General features: G+C 40.0%; 1 protein-coding gene across 2 annotated transcripts in view; it reads right to left on the minus strand.

Annotated features, from left to right (window-relative positions):
• The window catches only part of dock1 (dedicator of cytokinesis 1), a 174254-nt gene that overhangs the window by 39287 nt on the left and 109389 nt on the right, over positions 1-25578 (minus strand). For both annotated transcript variants that reach the window (XM_069160370.1, XM_069160369.1), the window contains exons 28-31: positions 18962-19063; positions 16488-16582; positions 3763-3841; positions 2727-2827 (exon numbers count right to left, since the gene is read on the minus strand). In XM_069160370.1, the coding sequence (XP_069016471.1) occupies positions 2727-2827; positions 3763-3841; positions 16488-16582; positions 18962-19063 (377 nt within the window). The remainder of the gene's footprint in view (positions 1-2726; positions 2828-3762; positions 3842-16487; positions 16583-18961; positions 19064-25578) is intronic.

Below are 25578 nucleotides of genomic sequence, written 5' to 3' on the forward strand. Positions count from 1 at the left end.
ACTGTCGGCTGTCAGGACCTGCAACACGTACCTGTCAGCTGCCGGCGGAAAGCTCCGGGAGAGGTTAACTAAGAATAACATGTCTACGGAGGGGCAGTGGTGAGCGGGGGTCCGGGGCATCTCAGCTGCTTGTGTTGTCTAATGCAACTGTGTCAAGAGGGGGCAAAGGTCAAGACTGAGAGGTGAAAAGAAGGATGTCAAGGCATGAGGTGATGGAAACGGAAGAGATGGAGAACAAAATACAAAGAGAGTGGCGGATAAGGCAGGAAAAGACAAAAAACAACAACAAAAAAAAAAGTGATTGACAAGCAGCGGCCAGGAAGGACAGCTCAGATGTGATCAAAGCCCGAAGCAAAGGAAGCGTGAGATATTCGCACAACACCTGACAATATGATGCTTCCTCTCCTCATCACTCATATGCGCATATCATGACAGTACTGCATGCTCATTTATCCAGCTGTGTATGTGTGACTGCATCTCCGTAGTCACTTCTATGTGAAAATTAAAGGAAAATGACAGTGAAGTATGAGAGTCATTTTTTTTTAATCTGTAGCCTTGGCCAATTGATTGTATCAGCTATGATAACAATGAGCTCCCTTACAGTTGTTGCTGAGGTCTGGGAACACAACGATATGGCTATAATGAAGTCCGATAGAGCAAGAAATTAACATTTTTATACATTACTGATGGGGATCGTAAACAAGTCAAAAGTTCAGACGAATTATCTGCACCCCTTTCTTTGGAGCAAATTCTAAAAGTGAGCGCAAATAAAATGTCAATGATGATCTCTCACTGCACTGGAAACATGCATGGTATACACACAACTTAAGGAAGGCAGCGTTTTTCTCTTACAAGTACGTTATGCTAACTTTGGTGTTTGTTCAAAACCCGCATTGAATGTCTTCTCTCAACAGCCAATCAGCTCGTAGCAAAGTCAGCTGGTCAGAATTATCATCAGCTGTTCCCCTGGTGAAATGCTTTCTCGATAGTTATGTGTTTTTTTATGTGTAATAGAAGAGACATCAACTCCTGTAAACAACAGAAATGCTCCAGAAAAAGTCGGGATCTATTGTCTCAAGTTCAACCCTAAACCCTGGGTATTCCGACGAAGCACCAATGGGCGGCTCCAAATTCTCAACCCTCTTGTTATTTTAATGGTTTCACCGTTTTATCACAATTAAAAATGAAACTGCTGCAAGTAAATCATTACAACTATCCTCATTCATGTTTCAAGATGTTAAAGGTCATATTCAGCTATGAAAAAGCCTGAAAAGTCGACAGTTAATGATGAATTTCGAGCAGTTGCAATTTTCAAATTATCTTGTTGGGAATCTTTGGTTTAAACTAGATTTGACGTCGTTCACAATAATGGATTCACAAGAACTCGGCAATTAACATGGCAAGTACAGTGTTCCAATAAGTGGTGGGATGGAAAGCCGAAAATAAGGTTTTGAAAAGTGGAATCATCTTTTAAAACATGAATGCAAACAGTTATGGATGTATTTATCCTCCTATTCAGACATGTTAGCCTGTTATCAGTGCCTTGGAGGATGACATTAGGATTACACAGTAATGGACCACAACTTCACAAACAGCACTGGGAAAGGCATACAAAAAAAAAAAAAAAAAAAAAGTGCTAAGGAGCCACGCTCCACAAGTCTTTGATTTCATCCATCTTTCTCTGCTTCTGAGCAAAGCACAATAATTGGTATTGCAGGCAGAGCTGACAGTTCATGCGCCAGCACACAAGGAAACGGGATGCTGAGAGAGAGGTAAAAGAAAGAAGGTGAGTGGTAGGTGGAGGGACAGAGGCACAGAGACATAGAAGGAGAGTGGGCGGGTGGAAATTGACAATCCCTGAAAAAATATCCCTCTTGCTTGCTCTGGAAACAATGCGGTTGTATTTGAATGACATATTTGGGAAATAAACAATCTGAAAATAGAAAGGCAGAGATCAGCCCTTTTCTGTGCTGACAGCAGGAATGGCAAGTCTTGTGCATGTGAATCAAATTTCTTTAAGGGAAGGTAGATGAGTCGAGAAAGGGGATAATCTGAAACATCTGGTGTCTGTGTTTAGCTGTTGTATTGCATTGGGATTTATCAGGGACAGCTATAAAGCGCTGACCAATGGGGAGTCTTTACTGTAAAGCATGTGTGATGTATGCTTTCCTGACAAACGCTCCTCCAAATGAAGATGAGAGCCAGTACGCCCCATGTCTGCCCAGAAAGCATTAATACATTTGGATGCATTATCAGACTCACACTAATGCAGATGGATGGCTCTTTTATAGATACTGGACTTGGATGAACGGGAAATGAAAGGCTCTCTGAACTAATAGATAGAAAATTAAACATCTTTTTAGAGGCAGTAAAGGTGTAACTTTGATGGATTTCAAACTCAAGTGATTCCAAAAATTCCTCTTTATCTATTAAGGAAAAAAGAAGAAAAAAAAGCATGTTGAGAGACCTGCACCTTAATTCCATGAAGGGATTTCCCACATTGCCTGACATACCTGGGATCTGAGAACAAGATGTGCTCTCAGAGACACTATGGGGCCGCTCTGCTTTGTTCAAAAGGGCGAACAATGAGTGCAGCCTCTACAAGAGCCATGGGGTGTTGGGTATCCCTGTGAGCCTCGAAGTGATGAATTATATAACCACTCTTGCTGGGGAGGGAACTCGGGCTGCGCTGGTGTGAAATGAGGACGCCTTGCACTCGCACTCACTTCTGGAAGATCTTGGCTCTTTTGTCGCTTGAGAAGTTCTCCAGCTGCAGTGACTCCTGGGTGAGGAAGGCTACGGCCAGGTGGAAATAGTTGTTCCACAGCTGAGAGAGATGCAGATGAAGACAGAGACAGACAGAACGTGGTGGGAAAAAATATTTAACTCACATTTTAAATTCGGCTCCACAACACCACGTGCGCAGGAAAGCTTTACAGTTTCATTAAATCAAAAGGTTTAAATGAGATGGTTAGAGATGTGTATCAGGGAGCTGTCGCACTGAATGAAGAGGTTTGGTGATTTAGGCCAATGTCCTCCAGAGCGCACCCTCAATCAGGCGATGACAGCAGCTAAAAGAAGTGCGACAGTAGCCACCATTTTTCACCATGTATGCATACGAAATCAGACGCCTCATGTCGAGTTGACTATCGATAGAATATAAAGAACACAATTCCTTATGATAGTACCTAACTTTGAAGAGTATGAATTGATGTGTAAGACAACATCCAATCTATCCAGATAAATTGTCTTAACGCGACTGAGCTGTAGTTTAAACTGGAAGAACAGCTTTATTCATAGACCATAAAGACATCTCCAAGTACTTTAAGTTATACTGAAACACAATAATCAAATGCCTTAAAGGCTTCGAGCAGTTCAATTGTTGACAGCATTCTTCCACATGACATTTATAAAGCAGGTAGAAAAAGTTGTTTTTTTTCCAGGTTAAAATATTCAGAAATGCACATGAAATTGCCATCCATTACAGAATAATTGATGTTCCCTTGCCACAATTTTTATGCCTGCTACCTTTAGTGATTTTTTTTTTCTATTCAGAAAGTCCAACAATGCTGCATGTGCAGCAGCCTCAGAGTAAAACTACAGTGTTAACAGTGCAAAAATGACAAAAAAGAAACATCATTCCAAAAACTGCTTGTGCTTAAAATGTTGCCTTGTCTAAAAAGAACATTATCTTCAGTTTTGGAGGGCTGATATCAAGGGTATTAAAATGAAAAGAGAGGCTTTTGTTGCTTCAGTTCTTACCTGTAGCTCAAAGTTGGTTTGATCCAGAAATTTCTTGTTCAGCACAGCTGCATACTGATTAATGGCCCGCAGGAACACTCTGAAAAGATAAAAGTAAAGTGTTTGGAACTAGTTTTTATAGCTACAATAAGTACATTTTACTACAAAGGTGTTTAGTTTTAGTTTCAAATTAAATGGGATTAAAGGTCACTTTTAGATCACTTTGTGCTTCCCCCACTTATACATGTTTTAATTTTTATTTAAAAATGTTTTTATTTTAGAGTAATTGATTTCTAAGGGACCGGCTGAACAGACATTCATCTCAATTAAAGGGAAGAAAAGCTCTTTGGCTGACATACTTTCCATCAGCAGTCCCTGGGCAAAATGAAAACAAAGTACTACAGACAATATAAAATGACCTTCTTAAGTCACAGTCATGCATTCATTTTTTTAACCGAGTTCTTGTTTTTGAAGGTCATATTTTTTCATAGTTCGAGTGTCCACTTAGTACGGGTATTATTTCTTATCACTGTGGAACACTGTGTTCTGAACAAATAATACATAAAAAAACAAAACTGTATTGTATTTCCTAGGTACGGCGAGGGTCAGGCAGCAAAACTACTTGGTTAAGGCGAGAGGAAGATGATGATTTTTAGATGAGAACCCTGCTGTTGGATGTCAGAAGTCGAACACACCCATCCGCCAAGCTAAACAAACAGAACCACTTCTTACACTGGCCCTGTATGCAAGTACTGATTTTACATTGTGTACTGTAGAATCCCCAAATATAAAGTCACTAACTGGAAGACTGAACAGTAGAAGAGAAACAACCGAATGTTTGCCCTTGCCGAGATTATGAGCTTCCAACAAAGTTGCAATGCAGGTTTAATCTTTCTCTTTGGTCCACTGAAGGCCGAAGGCACCCCAGAAAAAAAAGATGCAATGAGTAGATCTTAATGAGAAGACTGTCTGATGGGTTAATCCACTCTGAAGCTGGAGAATTAAATGTTAATAACTTAAGTGGCATGAAGATTTTAAAGGGGAATTATGATTGCTACTCGGAGTCAGAAGCCCATCCACCATTTAACTTTATTTCCTGGTAGAGCCTGCCATACAACAATGTTCATACCACTGACTGAGATTAACTCACTGAGTTAATAAAGTCCTGAATCATGAGTACAGGAGGAGAAAAGTGTCCAGCACAGCATATTCAATAACCTGTTTGATTATATTTAAGGAACAATCACTTCAGGTCCTTGTGGGTTTTTTCCAATCTTAGTCTGCGTTTTAGCTGCTGTGAGCATTTTCTGCACAGCTACTCATCAATAGACAAACTGCAACAACTGATTCCCTAAAGCAGCACATGAAGATGCATCAGGACGTGATTTAAAAAAATAATATAAAAATGGCAAGGTGAAACGAGGACAATTGTGATGCCACTTGAGTGGATTGCATCAGGATTTCATGAGCAGGCAATAAAGTCATTGTGACATTAAGATGTAACATTGGCGTAACTGACACTGGCAGTTGAGCAGACATGTGCTGCACAGGCAGTTGCAGTAGAGCCTTTCGCCTTTGTCAACAACCAAGCTAAAACCTTAACTGGAACTGGGTCTCATTGAGGAAATCAGTAACTCCACATGCATCGTCTTCGAGCCTATTTCTTTCTTCTTCCAGTAACAGATCTCTGAGCTTAGTGAAAAGTCTAAATTTCCATGCTGTAGAGAAAGAGCTGGGGTTTCCCACTGCCACACATAACTGACCTTGAACAGGAACAACATGACTGTTGACCGACCAAGGCTGTGTGACCTGGGGTATTTTAAAGCTCCGCAACATTCATGTCCCACATTTATCTCCATTGGTGACTAAATGCTATCCGGGGCTGATGTGTGATACACATTATGCGTGACCTCAATCATTAGCTGGAAAGGTTAACCATCATTGAACACCTTTTGATATGCCATTAGAAGTCCATCTCTCTCTGGCTCTTTGGCCTCTGAGAAACCCCCCTCCCCCCTTCCCCCGCCCCCACCCCGTCATCTCCTGAGCACTCAGACAGCCTATTACCAACAATCCTGTCTGCAGTGCACAGGCAGCCTCTCTGCACACACCTCACTCAATTTTCTGCAGCTGTGAACATGCCAATATAGTTGATGCGCTTAACACCGGACTAATGCTGAAATGCGTTTCCTTCCATTGCACCTGTGGTCTATAAAAGAATTACTGCTTAATGTGATGGGCTAATTACTGACAGTTTTTTTTTTTTTTTTTTTTTTTTTTTTTTAATGTATATACATCTATAGTTCTTTTGGCATATTTTGCCTCTTATTTGATTGCTGCAGTAGAGACAGAGACAGGGAATGTGAAGATGGAGAGGTGGGGTATGACATGCAACAGGTCCAAACAGCCAGGAGTCAAACCGTGGACACAAACCGTGGACACCGTTGTTCTGTGGTAAGCATCTAACTCATCAGTCCCCTGGGGTGGAAAAACGTTCAAAAAGCAACCCTACAAAAACTGTATAAAATGCAAAAATATGATGTGCACTGTCCCAATTCTATAAACAATGCAATAATTAATATGTAATAAGTCTCAACACTGTAGTTTCAATTTCTAAAAAATGTTTTATAGGTTTCATTGATTAGGTTCTTTTTGCAGCAGTAACAACAACTTTAGGGTTCAGTAGAACATGGTAATTATGCACTTTCCATTGAAAACTCAAAAAGTCAATAAGGTGTGTATAAGTGGACAACGACAAGCACAACTACTCACCTTTAACACCTGCATCTGCGTTAAACCAACTCTAATGAGCACTACAACGCTGATGGTAATGGTAAAACATGGTAATTAAAATTCACTAATCATAGACGAAGGGCTGCCATTTGCATTCGGCTTCAACTCCGTCGGATTCGAGTACACCGACGGAGCTAATTTATAGAGGAGGATCACCAATAGCTGTGGCTGTAATTTCCACACACATTATCAAGGTAGCAAACGCTCCGACTGCTGGGTCACATGGTGGGGAAAAGAGTGAGATCAATGCTCTTCACAGCTTCCGGCTAAATATGACTCAACAGGCAAAATGCAGCTGTAATCAACCATTTCTTCTTGATCTCCCTTTACAGCAGAAGCACTTCTTCACGGTCCCCCGTCAACTGCTCGATGGTTCGTGCTGATGGAACCTCCTGCGCTCTGTACGCGACTGATCTGTGCTGTCTGTACGCTAACGTGAGACGTTTCCCCTTAAACATGTTTCATGAGCGCTTCGTTCTCATGTTGCAGTTCACACAATATTGTAAACTCCCCTCACTAAAAGCTTATCTGAAGTCAGCAGTCTGCCTGAGCGCAGGCATATAATGGGCTTTAACGAACAGACAGGACAGTTCCTCTGTGAGCACATCCTGCCATTAATTAAAGTGAAAAACTTAATGAGGCGGATGGAAATAGAATATACTCTCCCCTCACAGTGAGCTCTGACTGAGACACTCCGAAAAGACCATTTCAAACAAGATTAAAGGATTTCAAACCTAATTCCATGAACTTTGCAATATATATTTCTTTAATGTGATTTTAAAAAGTATGACATTTTAAAACTGTGGTCCTTAAGGAAAGGTGATATACTAATAACAGCTCTCCCCTGTCTGTATTTGATTTAGCCGAAAAGGACTTAATCATAATAAGTCTATAATTAATGGCCATATTGATTTCATGGAACATTCTTCGCACAGAGCGGCCAATAGGAGTGTTAATCAAGAATGTCTGCATAGTGGACATTAAGAGTATATTTCAGCTTGCATTATTAACATTAAGCCCGAAGGGGAAAATGCAGAATCATCCTGCGTTTCGCATACTATTTATTTTTCCTTTTAGTATGTACTGCAGATACCCTTACAAAGTATGTACTGTTGCATGTAGTATGTATACAATTGGGACATATTACTTCATCATAAAAATGCAACTTGAACTTTGACCCTCTTGGTCATATCCGTCACGATCAATAGCGTAACATTTAAAGTAAAAAAAAAAAAAGGATGCGATCTGGAACGCAGCGTTAGCACCACTGACTCTCTCGCGTGGACCGCGCAGTCTGTGTCATTAAGCTACAGAGGGAACAACAGATGCTCAGGTGTTGAGGGCGACACAATGACAAACCGGTTCTTTATAACTTCATGATAACTACAAGCAAAATGTTAATGCTCGGAAAATTTAAGCTGCTACAGTAAATGTAATCAAAGACTTATGAACAGTTCGAGTGTTTGCTTTATGCCTTCAGTTTAGACATTACGCCTTTCTGAGGACACCTTCAATATGTGTAACTCTTAAAAACAGCTGGTCCTCTTGCTGCTTTGTTTTTTCATCTTAAGTTCAGGAGGGAAATCAAGGTAGCTCTAATCGTCTCCAGAAAACACAAGACTTCTGTATTTTCTGCTTAGGGAGACAAAAAAAAAACCACCCAACTTTAACTTTTTAATTAGGTAGTGCAGGAACAACATAGCACCTCCTACACATTTGAGTCATTTTGATACAGTGTACATATGGCATCATTATGATAAATATGCTCCATCAAACTGTCAGTGTCAAAAGAGTCACCCCATCATCGCCGACTGATGGATGTGCAGAACATTTACATTTCAGCACAGACAACAGAGAATATGCTTTTTATACCCTTGTTGCTTTAAAAAAAATAAAATAAATAAAAAATCATAAATCAGGTGACTTCCTGGTGCACACACTTGAGCTCTGTCAGAGGATTTGCACCACAGACACCTAGCCTATATGCTAATGAAAAGTTATCAGCAGATCATACTTGCTAATTGAGTTCAGAGAGCATCACCGATAATAATCGCGAGATATTTGCATACTATTGCCGAAAAGCTGGCATATCTGTCTGTGCTCAGAGATAATGCAAGGTCAAAAACCTTCATTATCAGTCCAATTAATTAAATTAGATTACCTTTATTTCAGATACCTGATCTAATATTAGATCAGTTTATCTGTCGACATATTTTAATGCACTTCTCACCGCAGAATGACAACTTCTCCTCAAAGGCAACTTACATACAGTATAACCGACTCTGGCTATAATTTACCGTGGCATTTCAGATAGGATATAAGAAGTTACACCGAGCAACACACCCTAGGGATGCTGAAGGAAGCTTTAATGACTCACAACTATTACAGGGGTGAGTCAAAGTAATGCAATCATCTGTTAGACCTTTGCATTTACACTGAGGGAAGGACTCCTCACTTCCCCACTAAATTTAAACCCTCTTAAACCTAACTGAAAATGTTAAAGCTGAAATATTTCATGTCCTTTAATTAATAAATCTGGAGTAGTGGCTCCATAATGGTAGTTTAGGTAGGTAAATTATTATTTATTAATCCCCAAGGGGAATTTTTTTTTTTTTTTTTTTTTTTTTTTTAAACCAATGGGTGACATCACTGTTGGTTGCTGCTTGTGTATAACGATTCTTATGTTATATAAGTTTCGAGTGTTAGCATGCAGTATTTGCTAATTAGCTCTGAAAACAAAATAACAGCTGAGGAGTTGGGGATGTCATTAGTTTTGCAGGTATTTTTGTCACCATCAAAGTACAAATTGAAATTCAGACCTGATGGTGGCGCTAGATTAACCCCGCAGGCCAGTGACAGCCTGTCTGTTATGCAAATACTGTGATCAAAAAGTTGCAGTCCTTTTGACTTGGCAGTACCAGGCAGTGTGATGCCAGTGTCAGAGTAGGAGCGAGCTACCTTCCGCCAGCCTATAAACACTGAGATCTGAGATGTTACAATGACAGCAAAGGCTGCTTTTCATCCAGGGCAAAAGTTTGTGAGGAGGTGAATGGATTACTAATGAGGACAACACAGGCTGATTTAGACAGAACTCCAAATACTGGTGAGCAGGAAAACTCCCACTTTGTGCAGTGGAGTCAGGCAGTGTTGCCAAAGTTCATGTTGAGCAATGGGTGAGATAATGAGGCATAGTAAAAGTTATCAAATAGATCACGAAGCAATTAAAACAGATTCTCATGGTCTAAACCTTTAACATTTTGTGCTTTTTAATTATTTAAACACAAATAACATTTTCTGCAGTAAATTAAACGAAATAAGAATAAAAGCATTTGGACTTTTAGCACAGAAGAAAATGTATAACTCTTCTCTAATGAAGACATAAATGTTTCACACCCTCGGCAGCCATTTAAATCAATGTATTTTAATGATTGTATAGGGGCCTTGGCATATTAGCAGATTGGCATTCCTACCATGGTTTCCCTTTTAATCAATGTTGATTGCAGCGTGTGTCAATGCGTGTTTGAATACCGAATTAAATGCACGTCAGATTTAGTCATGAGATGGGGCCATTTGGTGTGACATACGGTTGATCTAAAGACAGAAGTAATTGCGTGAAAGGAACATTCATCGAGTGAACCGCAAACATGTCAGTTGTGTTCAGAGAGGAGAGACCTAAATGAGCTGCAACATATTCGCTGGGTCTCCAATGAAGCATCTACCTCAGTATATTAAGTGATACTTTATATACAACAGAGAAAAATATGTCATTTCACTTGACTGCTGGCAGAGGAAAATAATAAGTCAGGCTCATATCTAAAAAAGAAGTGGAAAAGTAAAGTACTGCACAAATTTGAGATACTTTATTTCCATTTTAAACTCGTCCGTACTTATACTCGTCTGCATTTTATTGGAAAATATTTTTTGCGCAATATGTCGGCACTTATAATCTAATATAATAATGATAAAACATGTTTGGGAAATAATGCCGCAGCTTTGATTAAATTTGGTAAGTGAAATCTTGAATGCTGGACTGTAATTTCTCAATACATATTTGTATATTGAGGTATTGGTACTATTATTCAGGTGAATTATCTGAATAACTCCACTTAAGAGTTCCAATATAGTAAATGCAGTGGACAGACAAACCCTGCTCCTTCTTGATAAAAACTTGGATCGAAACAGGTTGAGAGAAATCTCCCTAGACGTCATCGCTCTTCGGGGGACGCCGTTTAAAGGTGAGCTGACAAGGTATGATAACAGCCACTCAAGTGCACCGCGCTCCATGGGCAAAAAAAAAAATGGCAGGGCAGAGACTTATCATCAAGCTGATACACACATGGTGGCAGACAATAACACAAACTTGAAGTGGTGCGCTCTTAGTAATCCGTGAAAGCGGTTGGCCTGACATACAAGTAATATATCTTCGTTGGAGACGAAAGGTAAGCCTACAGCTCTCAGCCACCGCTGACATGTTAGTGTACAGATCAGCAGCACCTGTTGATGCTGTTCCTCGTGTGCAGCGCTATCATGTTTACTGGTTCCACTGTAGATCTCATTACTGCAGAGTTACCGATCAGGGGGGCCAACGCGCAGACACAGACCACACACCGCACACCAGAGAGCCAGGAGACTGTCACCAAATTAACAAAGCAGCATAGCAGGAAAGCTATTGTAAAGGTCAGACCTTTCTTATCAGTTTACGATATCCGAACGCTGAGGCTTGAGCAGCGCTGGTGGTGTGCAGACAAACGAGTGTTCACAAATTATTTGGAATGTTTAGTCTCAAACATCTAAATAGCAACTTACAGAATTTCTTTAACTTTTACGTTAAATTTGCAATAAAGATTTATATAAACAGGCATGATACTACCGACTAAAATCAATGATCATTTTGTAAAAAATTGGAATGATAACAATAATATAATTCTATTTTCTGTATTTATAAGCAGAAGTTAAATGTTTTTGTCAGCTCTAACTTATGTGTCTATAGTATTTTCTTTGTTTGGGTTTCATCATGTATGAATGGAGGTTGAAAGGACCACGCAACTTGAACTGGTCTGACAGTTATCATAATGAGTTGGGAGGTTTTAAAACAGCATTCTTTCAATAGCATTCTCCTAAAGACAACAGCACGTCAAGTTAGGACACCCCCATGAGCACAGGCACTGTTATTTCATCTTGGTGGGTTGTAAGTGGAGTCGACGGGGATCACAACTTCATCATCTGTTTTTTTCACTCGGTGTGAGTCCTCCCTCCTTCAAGCCTTCCGGACCTGTCCTCCAGGTCCTGGATTAGTCTTTAGTTAACTTAAAATGGCAGCCATCCAGTTTCAGAATCCCTCTCCTAATTGAGTCTATGAGGGACTCTGATGGGATGGGTTACCGCATTAAAGAGCTGCTGCTTCATCTTTTCATCTGACACGCAGGGCTGTCTGGAACTCCCCATTAATCTCTCAGACAACTATTTTTTTCACATAATTAACAGCACACAAGTAACTCTGGGTGTTATTTGGGGGAATGAACTGTTGAGGATGTTGACAAGGTCATCGGAAGTTCACTCAAATCTAATACGTAAAAAATTCAATGACATGTCCCAGTAGTAGGTAGGAGGGCAATATGGCCCTAAAATAATATCACTATAATCCAATGTATTTCTGCACCAACTGTGTTCTTGACAATAAGACAAAATGCAAAAAAAAAAAAAAAAAAAAAAAAAGGCAACTAATACTTTCAAGAACATACATTTGCAACAAAATAAGTATTATAGTTTAAATGTCAGCATAAACGTAAAAGTTTGCCTTCAAATATTTAGCAAAAAGTTATTTTTCAGTTCTTTAGTTTGTAAAAAAAAAAAAATAAATAAATCAGTGAGATTCAGATTCCATATGAAACATTGCCGCTTGCAGCCATAATTATTGTTGCAATGAAAAAGTTATCCATGGCAATGTATTATGTCATAATATAAAGTAAGAATATTTCCAGTATGACATTATGAATCTTTTTCAGCATATTAAAATGTATAACGATATTATAAATTATACGATATAGAACACTTCTAGTAGTAGGCAAATAAAGCAGAAATAAGTCATGTTATATAATATACAGCGCATGGGAAAACCACAGAAAGACAGTGGTTTGGTTTGTCTCTATTTGCTGTGTGGATAGGAGGAAAGATTAGAACTTCAAAATCTTGATTCTAACCTTTAAAATGTGTCTTAATCTGTGAAAAACATTTTTACTTAATTTGTGGAACACCTTTTTGTCATTGCAGTAAATGGAAAGGTTAATGTGTAATGCTTTCAAAATGGGAGACAAACAAAAACGACTCCACACTTTATCAATCTGTTAAATATCACTAATTACAGTCAATCATCAAACAAAATTCTTACTCAATCTGTTAATTAAGTCTTTTGGTTGCTGCAACATTACAGCTGTTCGAGTGCATCGCCTTACAGCTGCAAGTAAAATAACAATAGGGCTTTTGCACCTTTCGGTGCTCGGGTCCTAATAAACACATTGCCAGTGGACATTATTCAGATTGACGATTAGAATGATGACTGCACTTAGTATGCAGTGATTTAGCACATCCCAGGCTGTCGGGCTGAAGAGCTTTCAAATGGTTTCTGTGCAAATTCAAGCATTTAAGTCAGATCTTGTTTCCTTTTAGTGAGAATTTGAGACAAAAAAAAACCTAAAACTGTTAAAATGGAGTTTCTAAGGACTTGGAACAACAAGTGGGACCTCATGGGTGTCCAACCCCCATAACGCTTGACATGTCCCTATCAGAGCACATGTAATCAAGTTCTCCATCAAACTTGTTCCCTGTCATTTCAGAGCACCAGTGTGAGTCCATCTCTATTTCCAATTAGCTGTCACTATTAAGCCATGGCCGGTTGACATGGGGGGGGTGAATTGCAGTGAGTGACTAACCAGCCTGACGCTGCCGTCCCTGGAGCAATTAGAGCCCATAAATCAGTTTACAACCTGGAGGAAGTAAGAGCTGATGGGTGGAGAAGGAGTAGGAGGTGATGCCCATCTCATTAGCGGTGCTATTACAATGTGTGGACATGAAAGAAGCGTCTGCTGGTGCTGGAGGTGGCGATGCGTGTGACGCATGTGGAGCAATGAAGGAGACTGGCGGATATTTAAATGTGCGTCATCGAGCGTCCTAATGTATTTCAAAAAGTTGTGAAATGAGTAATGATGTCAATTAGAAAAAAATAAATATATGTTTTAAGGCACCTGACAAAAACAGCATCAAGCAATTAGTTTAACGGTCTACTATTAACACTTGATCACATTACTATGTCCCTGAGAGTGGAGAACCGTTGGACAATAATCCCCCTGTGTTTCAGTTGCCCTTACGTCTTTAGAGCTCAAACATCTTAAAGCTAATTGTTCTGAATTTTTGGGACATTTACTGCATGTTTCAGTCTCAACGCTCTCATTATTCCTTTTTTTTTTTTTTTTTTTTTTTTTTTTACAGCAGCAGCAGCAGGAAGCTTTGTTCAGCAAAAAAAAAAGCAAAAAAAAAAAAGCTGTACATCACCTGCCCAGCATTAAATGGCAGACTAACAGACTTAACAACCAGCAGCTTATAATGAAGCTGAAATTTGAGATATTTTTTGGAGAAGTTGTTGGATATCGAAACACATGTACATGAGGGTAAATATTTGATGTTTTTTGAAGTATAATTTTTTTCCCGTTTCTACTGGAGAAGTTAACAGGCGATGTGCAATAATAGTCAAGTTAGCGGAACCAATTTTACAAGGCGATGATGATATGACAAGGGTGTGTTTTTTCAGCTTTTCTGAGACCAAATGTCTACAAACCTAAATGAACATAACTGAAAATATACAAATTAACTTTAATGATTAAGGGGTGGTCCTGGTTTGATGCCACAGCCTCAGAGACCTGACCCTTTAAGTTTGCAGAGGCTGCCGTGAATTCAGTCAGTCTTCAGTGCTCACCTGCATTCAAATAATGCAGCAAAATGACAATGACGCATACACACAACGTCCTTTATCTTAGAACTGTTCATGCAAAACATGTATAGCTCTCTTGTGGGATGAAGGAATGTGTCACCTTGGGTTCTCACTGTGAGGAAGAGGAGGAAAGAACTCCATCAAACAAAAAATGGAGGAGTTTTGTCAACTTGTTGCAAAGTCAACACTAGAAGTATTTAAACAGGCTCAAGTACAAGGACTGTGAGATGAGTCACACTTTGACAGGCTGATTTTTCATTGAGTTGAACAACAATTTGCCCAAACTATAATGCAGAATTAATCTCTTAGCTGTCACAAACAAGTGCAAAATAGATAAAAGGCTCAGTTGGAGGAGGTTCTGCTGAGGCATCGGGGATGACACATTGACCTCCAGCCTGCGAGTCAGAAATAAGACATTTCATATGCTGCAAAGTGTGACGTGTGAATGAACAGCTGGGAGCTCAGTGGTGCTCGTCCCATTCTGGACCGTACAGGACGACAGCGGGCAGGGAGTGTTTGAATGAGCTTTGTTAGTCCAGTAAATGCACACGGAGGCATGCATTGTTAATGTGTTCCCTGTGGGGCTCATGAGGGTCAAGGCCACATAATTTGCTAGCATTGCAGCTCGGTTTACAGCAGAGCACATGTGATTTGCAAATCTGCGAGGCAAAGGGGAGCATCCTCACAAGGCTCCGCCGACGTGGCTGACAGCGTTGTCAAGAGGGAGGCCTGAATTCAAAAAGGAATCTGGCATGCAGCAATCAAACAGACTAATGAAAGCAATAGAACCTATATCGAGGAGCAATGCAAACTCTCGTAAAATGTCCTTACTGGTAATGATGTTGGAATGGTTTTGGGCAGAGGCTGAAAACTGCTCTCAGTCAACTAGAAGCTGCTACAATCTCTGCTACAAGCTCAAGTGATGTAATTTATGTCAGGGTTGTTGGGTTTTAAAGTAAAACAAATAATCTGTCCGTGAGCTTTCCACACCTCTGTATCCTACAGCTCATTTTCACCTTGAAACAAGCCCCCCTGAGGATAAATTAGCTGCTACTAACATACCTGAATATCCAGCTGAACTGTTAATAGCTAAGTTGAATTGTGGCTAATGTAGGGAGGAGGTTCAGACAAGGAAGAGGAGTGTGGTATAAAAACGTTCATCTCTCTGGATAAGCCTTTTGATTCTTTTATGTGAGTCAGAGTGTGAGTTGTAATAGTGCAATGCCAAATTGGCAGAACACTCTTTTTTTTTATATATATATATAGGTCACTTTCAAAGTGACCATGGATCTTTGGCCACTGTATAAAACACATCCAGCGTTTTTAATAATGCATGCATGCTGGTGGGGACGAGGGAATTTTCTCTCTTAGTTGTCAAAACACTGACTAAAGGTTTTCATCTGACAGCTGTTGCTGTGCCATTGCATAATAGAGCACTCCAACACATTCTGGTACAAGTCTTTTCTGAAAAGATACAAATGGAACTATATATAGATCTCAAAATAAATCACGAGAAAGCCTGTAAATACTTTTCTAGCTCTAACTGCATCCGACAAGTACACAAAAGCACGGCTCTTCACTGAACTCCAAATTTGCAAAGCACAATTCATTTCTTTTTATATTCTCGAGAAAACAGAAATCAGGCAAGGTTGACATTAATAAAACAGAAGGCCGCGGAAGCACAACAAGCAAGAAAGTAAAGAGATGCTGAGTCTAAGTTTGGAGATTAGCAGGCAGCGTACACCAGAGCATTTATAATTCATGTGATTGTTTGCGGCTGCGCTGACTGCTCATCTGATTGCTACGCTGCTGAGGCCTTGCGCCGACATTTGCATGGAGAGAAAAACATTTCAAAATATTTTTACCCACCTCCAACTGCTGTTCCTTAGCAACAACAGTGTGGGGCGTTTAAAGCAGCACACTTCATGTGCGTATTTGTGTGCGTGCACGTGTGTCCAGCAGTACTTACTTATTTTGCATCATGTTCATTATGATCCAGTCGGAGGGGTAGACATTCTTTCCAATCAGATCTTTAAACATGATAAATGTTTCCATTAGGAAATCCTGCGAGAGAGAGCGAGAGAGAGAAAGTTTTCAGAAATGAAAACCGTTATTCTTCCTACCTCAGAGATAAGAGCAATCTGAAATGAACTGTTAGGAGTTTGTGGCTTTCAAGCAGAAACAGCTTTTAGATTACTTTTTAAGGTCATAGTGACTCGTGTATTTCCCTTTTTGCAGGTAATACTCAAAATCAATAATCCAGCATATTCTTAATGCTCAAAAGTGGGAGTACAATGAGATTACAATTGTTTTCAAAGGAAACTATTCATCAGATATTTGAATAACATTCAGAACATATTATTATTATTACTATTCAAGCATCCCTTACAGAAAAAACATATTAGTTTCCCATGTTTTTCCACACGGGACACGTGAAGTATAGTAACAACAAACAATATCAATAAATGATATCAATACATATAGAACCTGCGTGAAGACAGCACACATATCACACCTTCACAGGAGAATAGGGAATTGTCAGGGAGAGAAGACAGAGCCTTTACAAAGTGCCAGAATTATTTGCACATCTATTTTTTTAGATTTTAGATTTTGGGGCATTTGGATCTTTTTAACGGGCAGTTTTGTGAAAACATTTGTATTAAAAGTTAGAAAATAAAAACATTTGTATTATCTTCTTTCACAGTTTGACGGTTTTCACATGTAAATCAATGGATTTCACATCGCAATGCACATGAGTTTCATATAGGAAAAGATATGTTTCACATGGGAATATACGTGGGTTTAACATACAAAATAATCCTGCGGGTTTCCCATGTCATCACATTGTATTTTCACATCGGTGAAAGGTAAGGGTTTCACATGACAATATCCATGGGTGTCACATGTAATCGCATGGGTACCACATGTTATCCCATTGGGTTCACATGGAAATCTACATTGGCTTCACACACCACACCATGACTGTTCCAAACCCACCTCTTTCTCATGGCATGTTTTATATGTGCAGCACATGTGCACTCTATATTTCACATGTAATTTCAACATGTTTTCATTTCATTTTAGGTTTCACGTGCAAAATCACATGTGTATGAGGTCTCATGTCATCACGTGTTTTTGCATATGGGGAACTTTCTGGAAGGGATTACACGACAACTTGAATACTAAATTCACTTCTACTACTAACAGATACTCGGGTCTACATTCTTTGCAGTAGTTAAGTTTCAGATTCTCCGTCCTTCACTTTATACCTTTTCAGGGCTAGAATGTGATCGTCAACTTTTTTTCTAATGTCCAAAGTCTCTTGCTGTTTTTTTTTTTTTAAATTCAAGTCATAGAAATATAGCTGACATTTTCTCTGTGTATTTTTGCTTTAAAGACTGAAGTTCATGCCTGCCTAAGTGGTTATATCAATAAACTTAAGCTCATTCCACCTTCAACCCCTCGATGGCTTTGTTTTCAAATCAATTCCAGCTAAATACCTAAAACATAAATATGCATGTGGATCTTATTCTGGCTGTAGATGTTCACTCCAGGATGGATGAATCCCTGTGCTTAGTGGTGGCGTGTTTAGAGGAGAAAACTGAGAAACAAAGAAGTCCCCTTTGCCTGCAGCCAGTTCTGAAATGTGTAAGTGGCGCACACACCAGCTTCAGGAACAAAACAATCTGTGGAGAGATCCTGATTCATCACACTGACTGCTTATCTGGCTACAGGAACTACACACTAAGATTCAAACAGATCCTTTGCACGACTGTGAAAGTCACAAAGTTTTGATTTCTTTTAACAGCCACCTAAAAATATTGACCGTATGCCTTAAAAAAAGACATGTAGATAAATAAATAATGCTTTTTAGCAGGATGTCAGCTCAATCACAATTTTTTTTTTTATCTTCAAATGCATGTTAGGCCATAATATCCCTCTACTACCATTTTATAAAGCCTTACCTGAAATCCTTCCTATCACGCTCAAAAGTCACTTATTGAGGTGAAAGTAAATAGTGGGATTTTCCTTCTTTTTAGAGCAGAGTAACATAATGCTAATCTGCCAGCAGATAGTAGAGAAATGGCGCATTGAGGGCAGAATTATTCAGAGCTGAAATCCATAACCTCTGAGATTTATCCCTCCTCTCCAACTTGTACGCAGCAACAAGTGATCTCTTTTCCCTCGGGGAGCTACTATCAATGAAGGCATGCTGTACATGTAGCAGCCCAGGAGCAAGGACAGAGAAATTCAATTTCATACTTTACTGTGGTGGAAAAATATATTTAGTTGAAAAACAGATCTAATCTGACTTTTGATTTCTTAGAAATTCAGAACAAAATGATACTAAACTATTGGGGGAGTATTCTGCATCAGTGCATGTTAATGTAGCCTGAAGTGCCTCATCTAGCAGACGTGGACGCACTGATAAGGTGTACTCACCACCACATCACTCCTTATCTTGCCAAAGGTGCTGATCAGATGAGCGTAATGATAGTCGTCCATCTGCCTCAGTGTGGCAGTCATGCTGGCCACGAAGCTCCCCTGGAGAAGACAAAGAAGTGCATTTAGTGTACAATCAGGTTCAAATTGATGGACTGACTCTGTGCGTGTGATTTTGATGGCTGCTGACTAGCTGAGTTGATTGGATCTGTGGGCTGAAGCCGGCTTGGCCTCCCAGGTTTGAAAGGTGGGGCATCCTCACACGGTGAGTGATCTCATTAACCTACTGCCCTCCACTCCCCAGCTCTTTGTCTCTGCTGATTATAATGCCTGTGAGGTCCCCAAAGTGCTGTCTTTACTTTGCAGTGCACCATCCTGACGCTGGTTAGCACAGCGTACATGTGCTGGCGGAGAGGAGATAAGGGAGAGCCAATGTGGGTGAAAAGAGGTAGCCGCCGCCAGTCAATTGTCATTCCTTTGATGCGTGTGGACAAAGCCTGATACATACTGGAGAAAAAAACAACTGCAAATGCAAGGCCATATTTTGGAGGGGCCCTTCCTGAGCGTTAGAGTGACTCAATGGAGTTCCCATGTTTAAGTTTGACAGACTGCACGCAAAATTAGCAGGAATAGATGAATAACTCAAAAGATTTATGCAGGTAATCATGATAATCAGCTACCATGATACTAATAAAAGGACAAAAGAAAAGCATAAAGATGCAGATGACAAAGAGATGATTGCTATTAACTCACAAATGAGGTAAGAACTTCTTAACAACAAATCTAAACAATACATTATATGAAATGCCTTTGAAGAATAGCAGTATGGTGTATTCATTTACTGCTATGCTTTCATTGCTGCTTCCACTCAGTTTTACCTCAACTACCTAATCAGGGATAATGCTCCGAAGATAAGAGAGAGTAATTAAAATGGCTTTGAAAAGAAACCATGAAAGCACATCCAGATGAATAAATCAAAGGTCTGATAAGCGTTGAGATGCATAAGCATTACAGGTGATTGTCTGTCTCCTCCGCTCTCCAAAACCTACTGAAGTCAGCATCATATTGCTGGATTGAGACTACTGACCTTCAAACATAACATACATCTTTAAGTAGCGAAAAAATGTTTTTCAATATAAAAATTCACATCACAAAGAAATAACCAGTGAATGGTACAGAACAATGAAGTCATCCTATAATATTCGCTATGGTTGCCAATGCAGTCAAAAATACACAGCTTTGATGTTTTGTTTTTTTAATGCTTCACAGAAACCAGTGTGACTCATGTTATATTATAATAGAACTGTTTTTCTGAGGCTCAGAGGGCAAGCCTCTTTTATCTGTGAGGGCATTAAGGCCTTGGTTACACTAGGTTTTTCATCCTTAAAAATGAAGGACAAACTTAGACACAGCCTGATTAGAAAGTACCAAAGAGACAAGTGTGTATAAAGTCTGTAAAGAAAACGGTTTTCTCACACTTCTTACTCTTCCAATCGAAGATCAAAGGTCGTCGTTTCTTAATCACAAGGATATAGATAACCTCTGGTGCACAGTTTGAGGTGGCTCAGTCTTGGTGAGAAGATACAGTTCGGCAAACGCAGCGCCGTTCAAACACTTGGCAGTCACTTTATTAATAAAAGGAGCAAGGGCTTCAAAGCAGGCGGCAGTCTTTAGAAGTCAATGGCGCCTGCTGTAGCAACCACCCTTACCATGAAGACAAGGGAGGCCACACCAACTGAAGGGTATCCCGCGTTTGTTCATTCTTTCTATCTCTTCAGCTGTGAATGAATCCCCAAGATAAAGAGCCTTCAGCAAACTTAACATGCTGTAAGCCTCTGTGTGGGACTTGCCACAAGGCTCCAAGGCTGCATACAGTAGCATAAGCCCCTTAAGCCTACTCCCAACATTCAATCAAGACTGCCAACAACGCGGCTGCGCAACTGCCAATGTTACTATTGATTTTTATTCCTGTAACGTGTTGCTCATGAATGAATCGTAAGCTTCTAAACAAATGTGATTGCAGCTGGAGTCGCTCGGATCAGTGGACAAATCCTAATGGCAAATCAAATGCAGGTGAGATTTCATGAAACCACACTCCTGGCTTGCTGTAGTTTTAGAATGAGACATACAAAGAGAAACTCTCCCCCGAGAAGGAATTCAGACCTTCCACTGTGCAGCAATTAAGATCTAAATGTGAAACAGGAACACATGCCACACCAGCTGTTACGACGTAATGGGAGAAAAAGAGAAGCGAGGCATCACGGCGAATGGTAAATGGTTCAGGTGTGCTCCTCTCTCAGGTCTCCAGCTCGGAGCTGATGGTTGCGAAGTAACGCAGTGCGATAGCTTTCGCTGTCATACGGCGGACTCTATAGGTCCACCAGAGTGACAAGCTGTGTTTGGGGTGAAAGTCCAGCCACTCGTCTCGGAGCTCATCTTCACAATTTAGTCACTGGGAGGAACCCAGGACTGTTACCATGACAACTCTTATTTGACACAGGAGAGAAAAAGGATGGCTGGGAAGTCAAATAAAACAGTCTGAAGAGCAGGCCTATCAGTTCTGATTTCGGTGTGGGCGGTGGAGGTATGTCACACACTGAGGAGAGCCACGAGGAATGATGAAGAGGGGGGAAGACCACAAAATACTCCATCAGCTACCTGCCCAACAGAAAATAATAAAAGGCTCCTTTAATTGCGTTTATGTACGAGGTTAATTTAATTGAGTGATGCATCCTGTACGTTGTGACTTGTTTGTTTTCTGACTTGAACGCTGAATTTATTTGAATTAAATCCCACTATAAAAAGAGTTCCTTCATTAGTTATGAAAATCCTGCTATTAGACACTGCACACTCGATAAATCAACAAGACAAAACATCTAGGACTACTACTGACGCTCTAATGATCACTGTATGCCAGAAAATAAACTGTTCGCTCGGTAAAATTTTTTTAAAACTACCGTGAGTCTTGGACCCTTATCATTATCAGAAAACGAGAAATGAAATGAGTTGTACTTTTGCAGTGTCGTGAGCATGTACAAAGACTTTTTGCTTGAAATCTCATACTCCAGCTCGTCTGCTGCTTTAAGGACAGACGAAAGAAACTACAGTAATAAAACAGTTGATTGCGCAATGATGCAAAGCGATGATGAGCAAGTGCCCAAGTTGTTAAAATACATGGACGAGGAATCTCTCAAGAACAGGTACCTCAGTGATAAGTTGTTTTTCAATTTTACCTAAAGTACCTAAATTTTACCTAAAGTACCACGTCTCAGCAGTTGTGCTGCCACCGTTGCTTGTGCAACGGTGGCAGCACAACTGCTGAGACTTGTGGGGAAAAAACAAAAACCTGTCTGGGGATATTTGGCGTTTGAGTCGAGTGCTCAGGAACAAGCTACAAACAACCTAATCCAGTGTGCAAACAGTAACGCAGAGCATTTGGAATGAAAGAGGTAAACACATCAAGCTTACATGAACAATTGATAAATTGGCATCCTAAACTGTACGCAAGGTGAGCAAGTTTGAGTTTTTAACTTTATATCAACATTTTGTCAAAATGTTCACATCTGGAAATGTTACCATTATTGATTGTGACAACTGTACCTGCTGTAAATCTTTTGCTAATGCTATCTTGCTTAAGCTAACACAGCGATAGATTTTAAAGTGAGATGAGTGTTGCTCACAGGCTATACCATCGTCATTCTTCACTCTGTCAAAATATGATATGTTTTTCAAAATAAATAGTTAATTTGGAAATATATAGATCAGGTAGATTGAGAGTCAGGAAATTTCAGTGGTACCAACTACCAAATTTCTGCTATTGAGACATCCTAATTTTCAATACATAATAAAGTAGTTTATTGAGGATTTGAGGGAGCAGCAAAAAAACACAGTTCATGACCTCAAATACAAAGGTCAAAAGTAAAGCAAAAAAACCAAAAAAAACAACAACTGTTAGATTGATCATTGAGCTGCCACTGGGGACGAAGCACCTGAGGGACAAGACAAATAAGCTCAAGATGCTCACAGAAACAGTCATCTAATGGCCACCAATTGAACTGTCCTGAAGCTCATACTTCTACTGAAACAATTTCTCAAGGTAAATGAAAAATAAACAAAAACTTTACCAGATATATATTACTGATTCCCCCAAACCCTGCCTCCTTATCCATCTTGTGCTTGAGGACAAATGAAACAGAATCTTAGCGGAAATGAAAAAGCGGTAATTAGAGGGCAGGGCCAGATCCATCACAAGCTGCTCTCTGGCTTGCATCTCTCTGATAATTCATCTCACTTTGGTGCCTGACAGCAAAGAATCAAAAAATTGATGTTTGCTCTTGCAGTGAAGGGTCGCCCCATTAACAGAGCATTGTTTTAAGCCTTTAATTAAGGCAGTGGGGAAATGGCATGTCGGCCCATGGAGAGCTGTACCCTGAGCCTCAAGACGTCCCTGGAGGAGAGGAAACTCACACCAGAGCAGAGAAAAAGACGAAGGAAGAGCATTTGATGACCAACAGGGATCAAAATGATTTCTTCCTTCTCTCTATTAGCTCCAAGCCTGATGCAATGTGAATTTGCTGGCTCATTATGATGGAAATTACACAAGCACATTGAAAAAAAACTCACATGGGCACTGTGCCATTTAATCTGAGCAGGATGAAGACACTGCTCCTATGCAAACGCAAGTGAGGAGTGGAGGAGGCTTTGGTTATGAAGAAAAAGGAAATCCTAAGAAAGAGAGAAGCATTCAACAAAAAGCACACAACAAGACTCCAGTTTAAATTATTTTAAATTAGTCTCCTCACTCGGAGAAAACATGAAACATTGTTGACGATGAGATTCAAAGATTTGCACTGAGGTGATTTTCTGCGAACAATTCCAAAGATCTTCGAAAGAAAATTGGTAAAAGAGACCAAATTAGCTGTGCTCCAGCCACCTTTAAAACGTCCAGAAACCAGTCTCCTCTGCTGCTGTGGATCTGTTGGAAAACGGACCTGTATCTGCTCTTTTATTATAATTATTCTATGAAGCGATACCCATACCAGAAATCACTCTTGGCCATACTTGTCATTTAATTATTATATATGATTTGGCAAATGTATCTCTTGACAAAACAAAACCTTAACAAGTAATTTTCAATTATTTCAACAGCATAACTTTGCAAACAATAAACCAAGATACAAAAGTATTTGGTCCTATGACAAAACTATTATGAATTAAAACAATAATACTTTATTTTAAGACAGTTAAATGTGTTTCTGTTTAATATAACTCTAAATTACTTTTTACAGTTGCTTTAAAATTACTCTTATTCATATTTACCACAAAGGAAAATCCATCTGTCTACTTTGTTTTTTTCCTTATACACCACTGTCACACACACACACACACACACACACACACACACACACACACACACACACACACATAAAGCACAGACAAAGAGCAAAGAGGCTAGAAAGGCAGCAGCAGCACTTGAGCACTTTTCATACCGGCCTGTCAAAAGCAGGCCGAGCTGACACATACAATATACTTGGCCACTGCTGCACGTTTCAACCAGCCCACTTGGCTCCAACATCAGACCAACAAGGTGGCAGGAGGGAGGGTCAGCCAAAGGAAACCAGTTAAGGACCTGTTAGGGGCCAGCTGAAACCATTCACGCTTCATTCTGTTGTTTTAGCAGCAGGCGGCGTAATGCATGGTGACATCCAGATAAACACTTCAGAATACATAAGGATAAATAATAAGCACAGAGAACCTGGGCAGCCAGCCATGAAAGTGACCTATCATGCCATTCATTCAGACAGCATCCGACTTAGACAAGCTCGAGGAAGCGCTTTCACACTCTAATACATCAAAGCATCATACTTCCTTGAGCAGACACCTTCATTTATAATGGAAACCCCTTTGAGTGAAGGCCACTCTTTTCTTTAACTAGAAAACTGCTTGTCCAATGCCAAGCATACATCATTCACAAGAGAGGAAGCAGATCTTACCGACCGTTGCCTCGTTACGGTGGCAGATTGGTTGGATGAACTGCAGCAGGAGGGGGATTGTGCAGGTCACAATGATATGTTGTGATGTCCTGAAGCCACAGCATGCTGTCCAGATAGCCCCGGCTGTTTGTCATGAAAGGTCAAACCCTGCTTTGAATATTGTGGTTGGAGACGGTCAACGATTTGAATTAGCTATTGGTGGTCAAACTCACGACAGGTAGCCTGCCTTTATATTTCTATCAACTTAATAACATCACACTTTGACATAATCCCCCCTCGTGTGACGTGCATGACAAGCATGTTTGGTAAATGTGTGCATAACATCCCTCTGGTGGTTCTTTTGAGTCACTCCGCTCTCTAGATGCTGTTTTTAGACAGACTTTGTTCACACATCTGATGAAAAGACCAAAAGACTGCAGCAGATGGGTACACGCTCTCGCTGACGTATCTGTGAAGCACATTCTCAGCTTTGCTTTCTCAGCCAGAGACTTGCTGGGGCAGGGCTCCTGCACAGCAACAGCAGCAGCAGCAGCAGCAAACAGCGCAAAACTTTCCCTTTCTTTTGTACGAAAGATCTAAGGCACAATAAATGGACAGCTCTCTTCTCCAGTAATTTGGCTCCAT

The sequence above is a fragment of the Embiotoca jacksoni genome, unplaced genomic scaffold (assembly GCF_022577435.1).
Source record: "Embiotoca jacksoni isolate LCO1_2020_lvr unplaced genomic scaffold, fEmbJac1.0.p SCAF_26, whole genome shotgun sequence".
In the NCBI taxonomy this organism is placed as follows: domain Eukaryota; kingdom Metazoa; phylum Chordata; class Actinopteri; family Embiotocidae; genus Embiotoca; species Embiotoca jacksoni.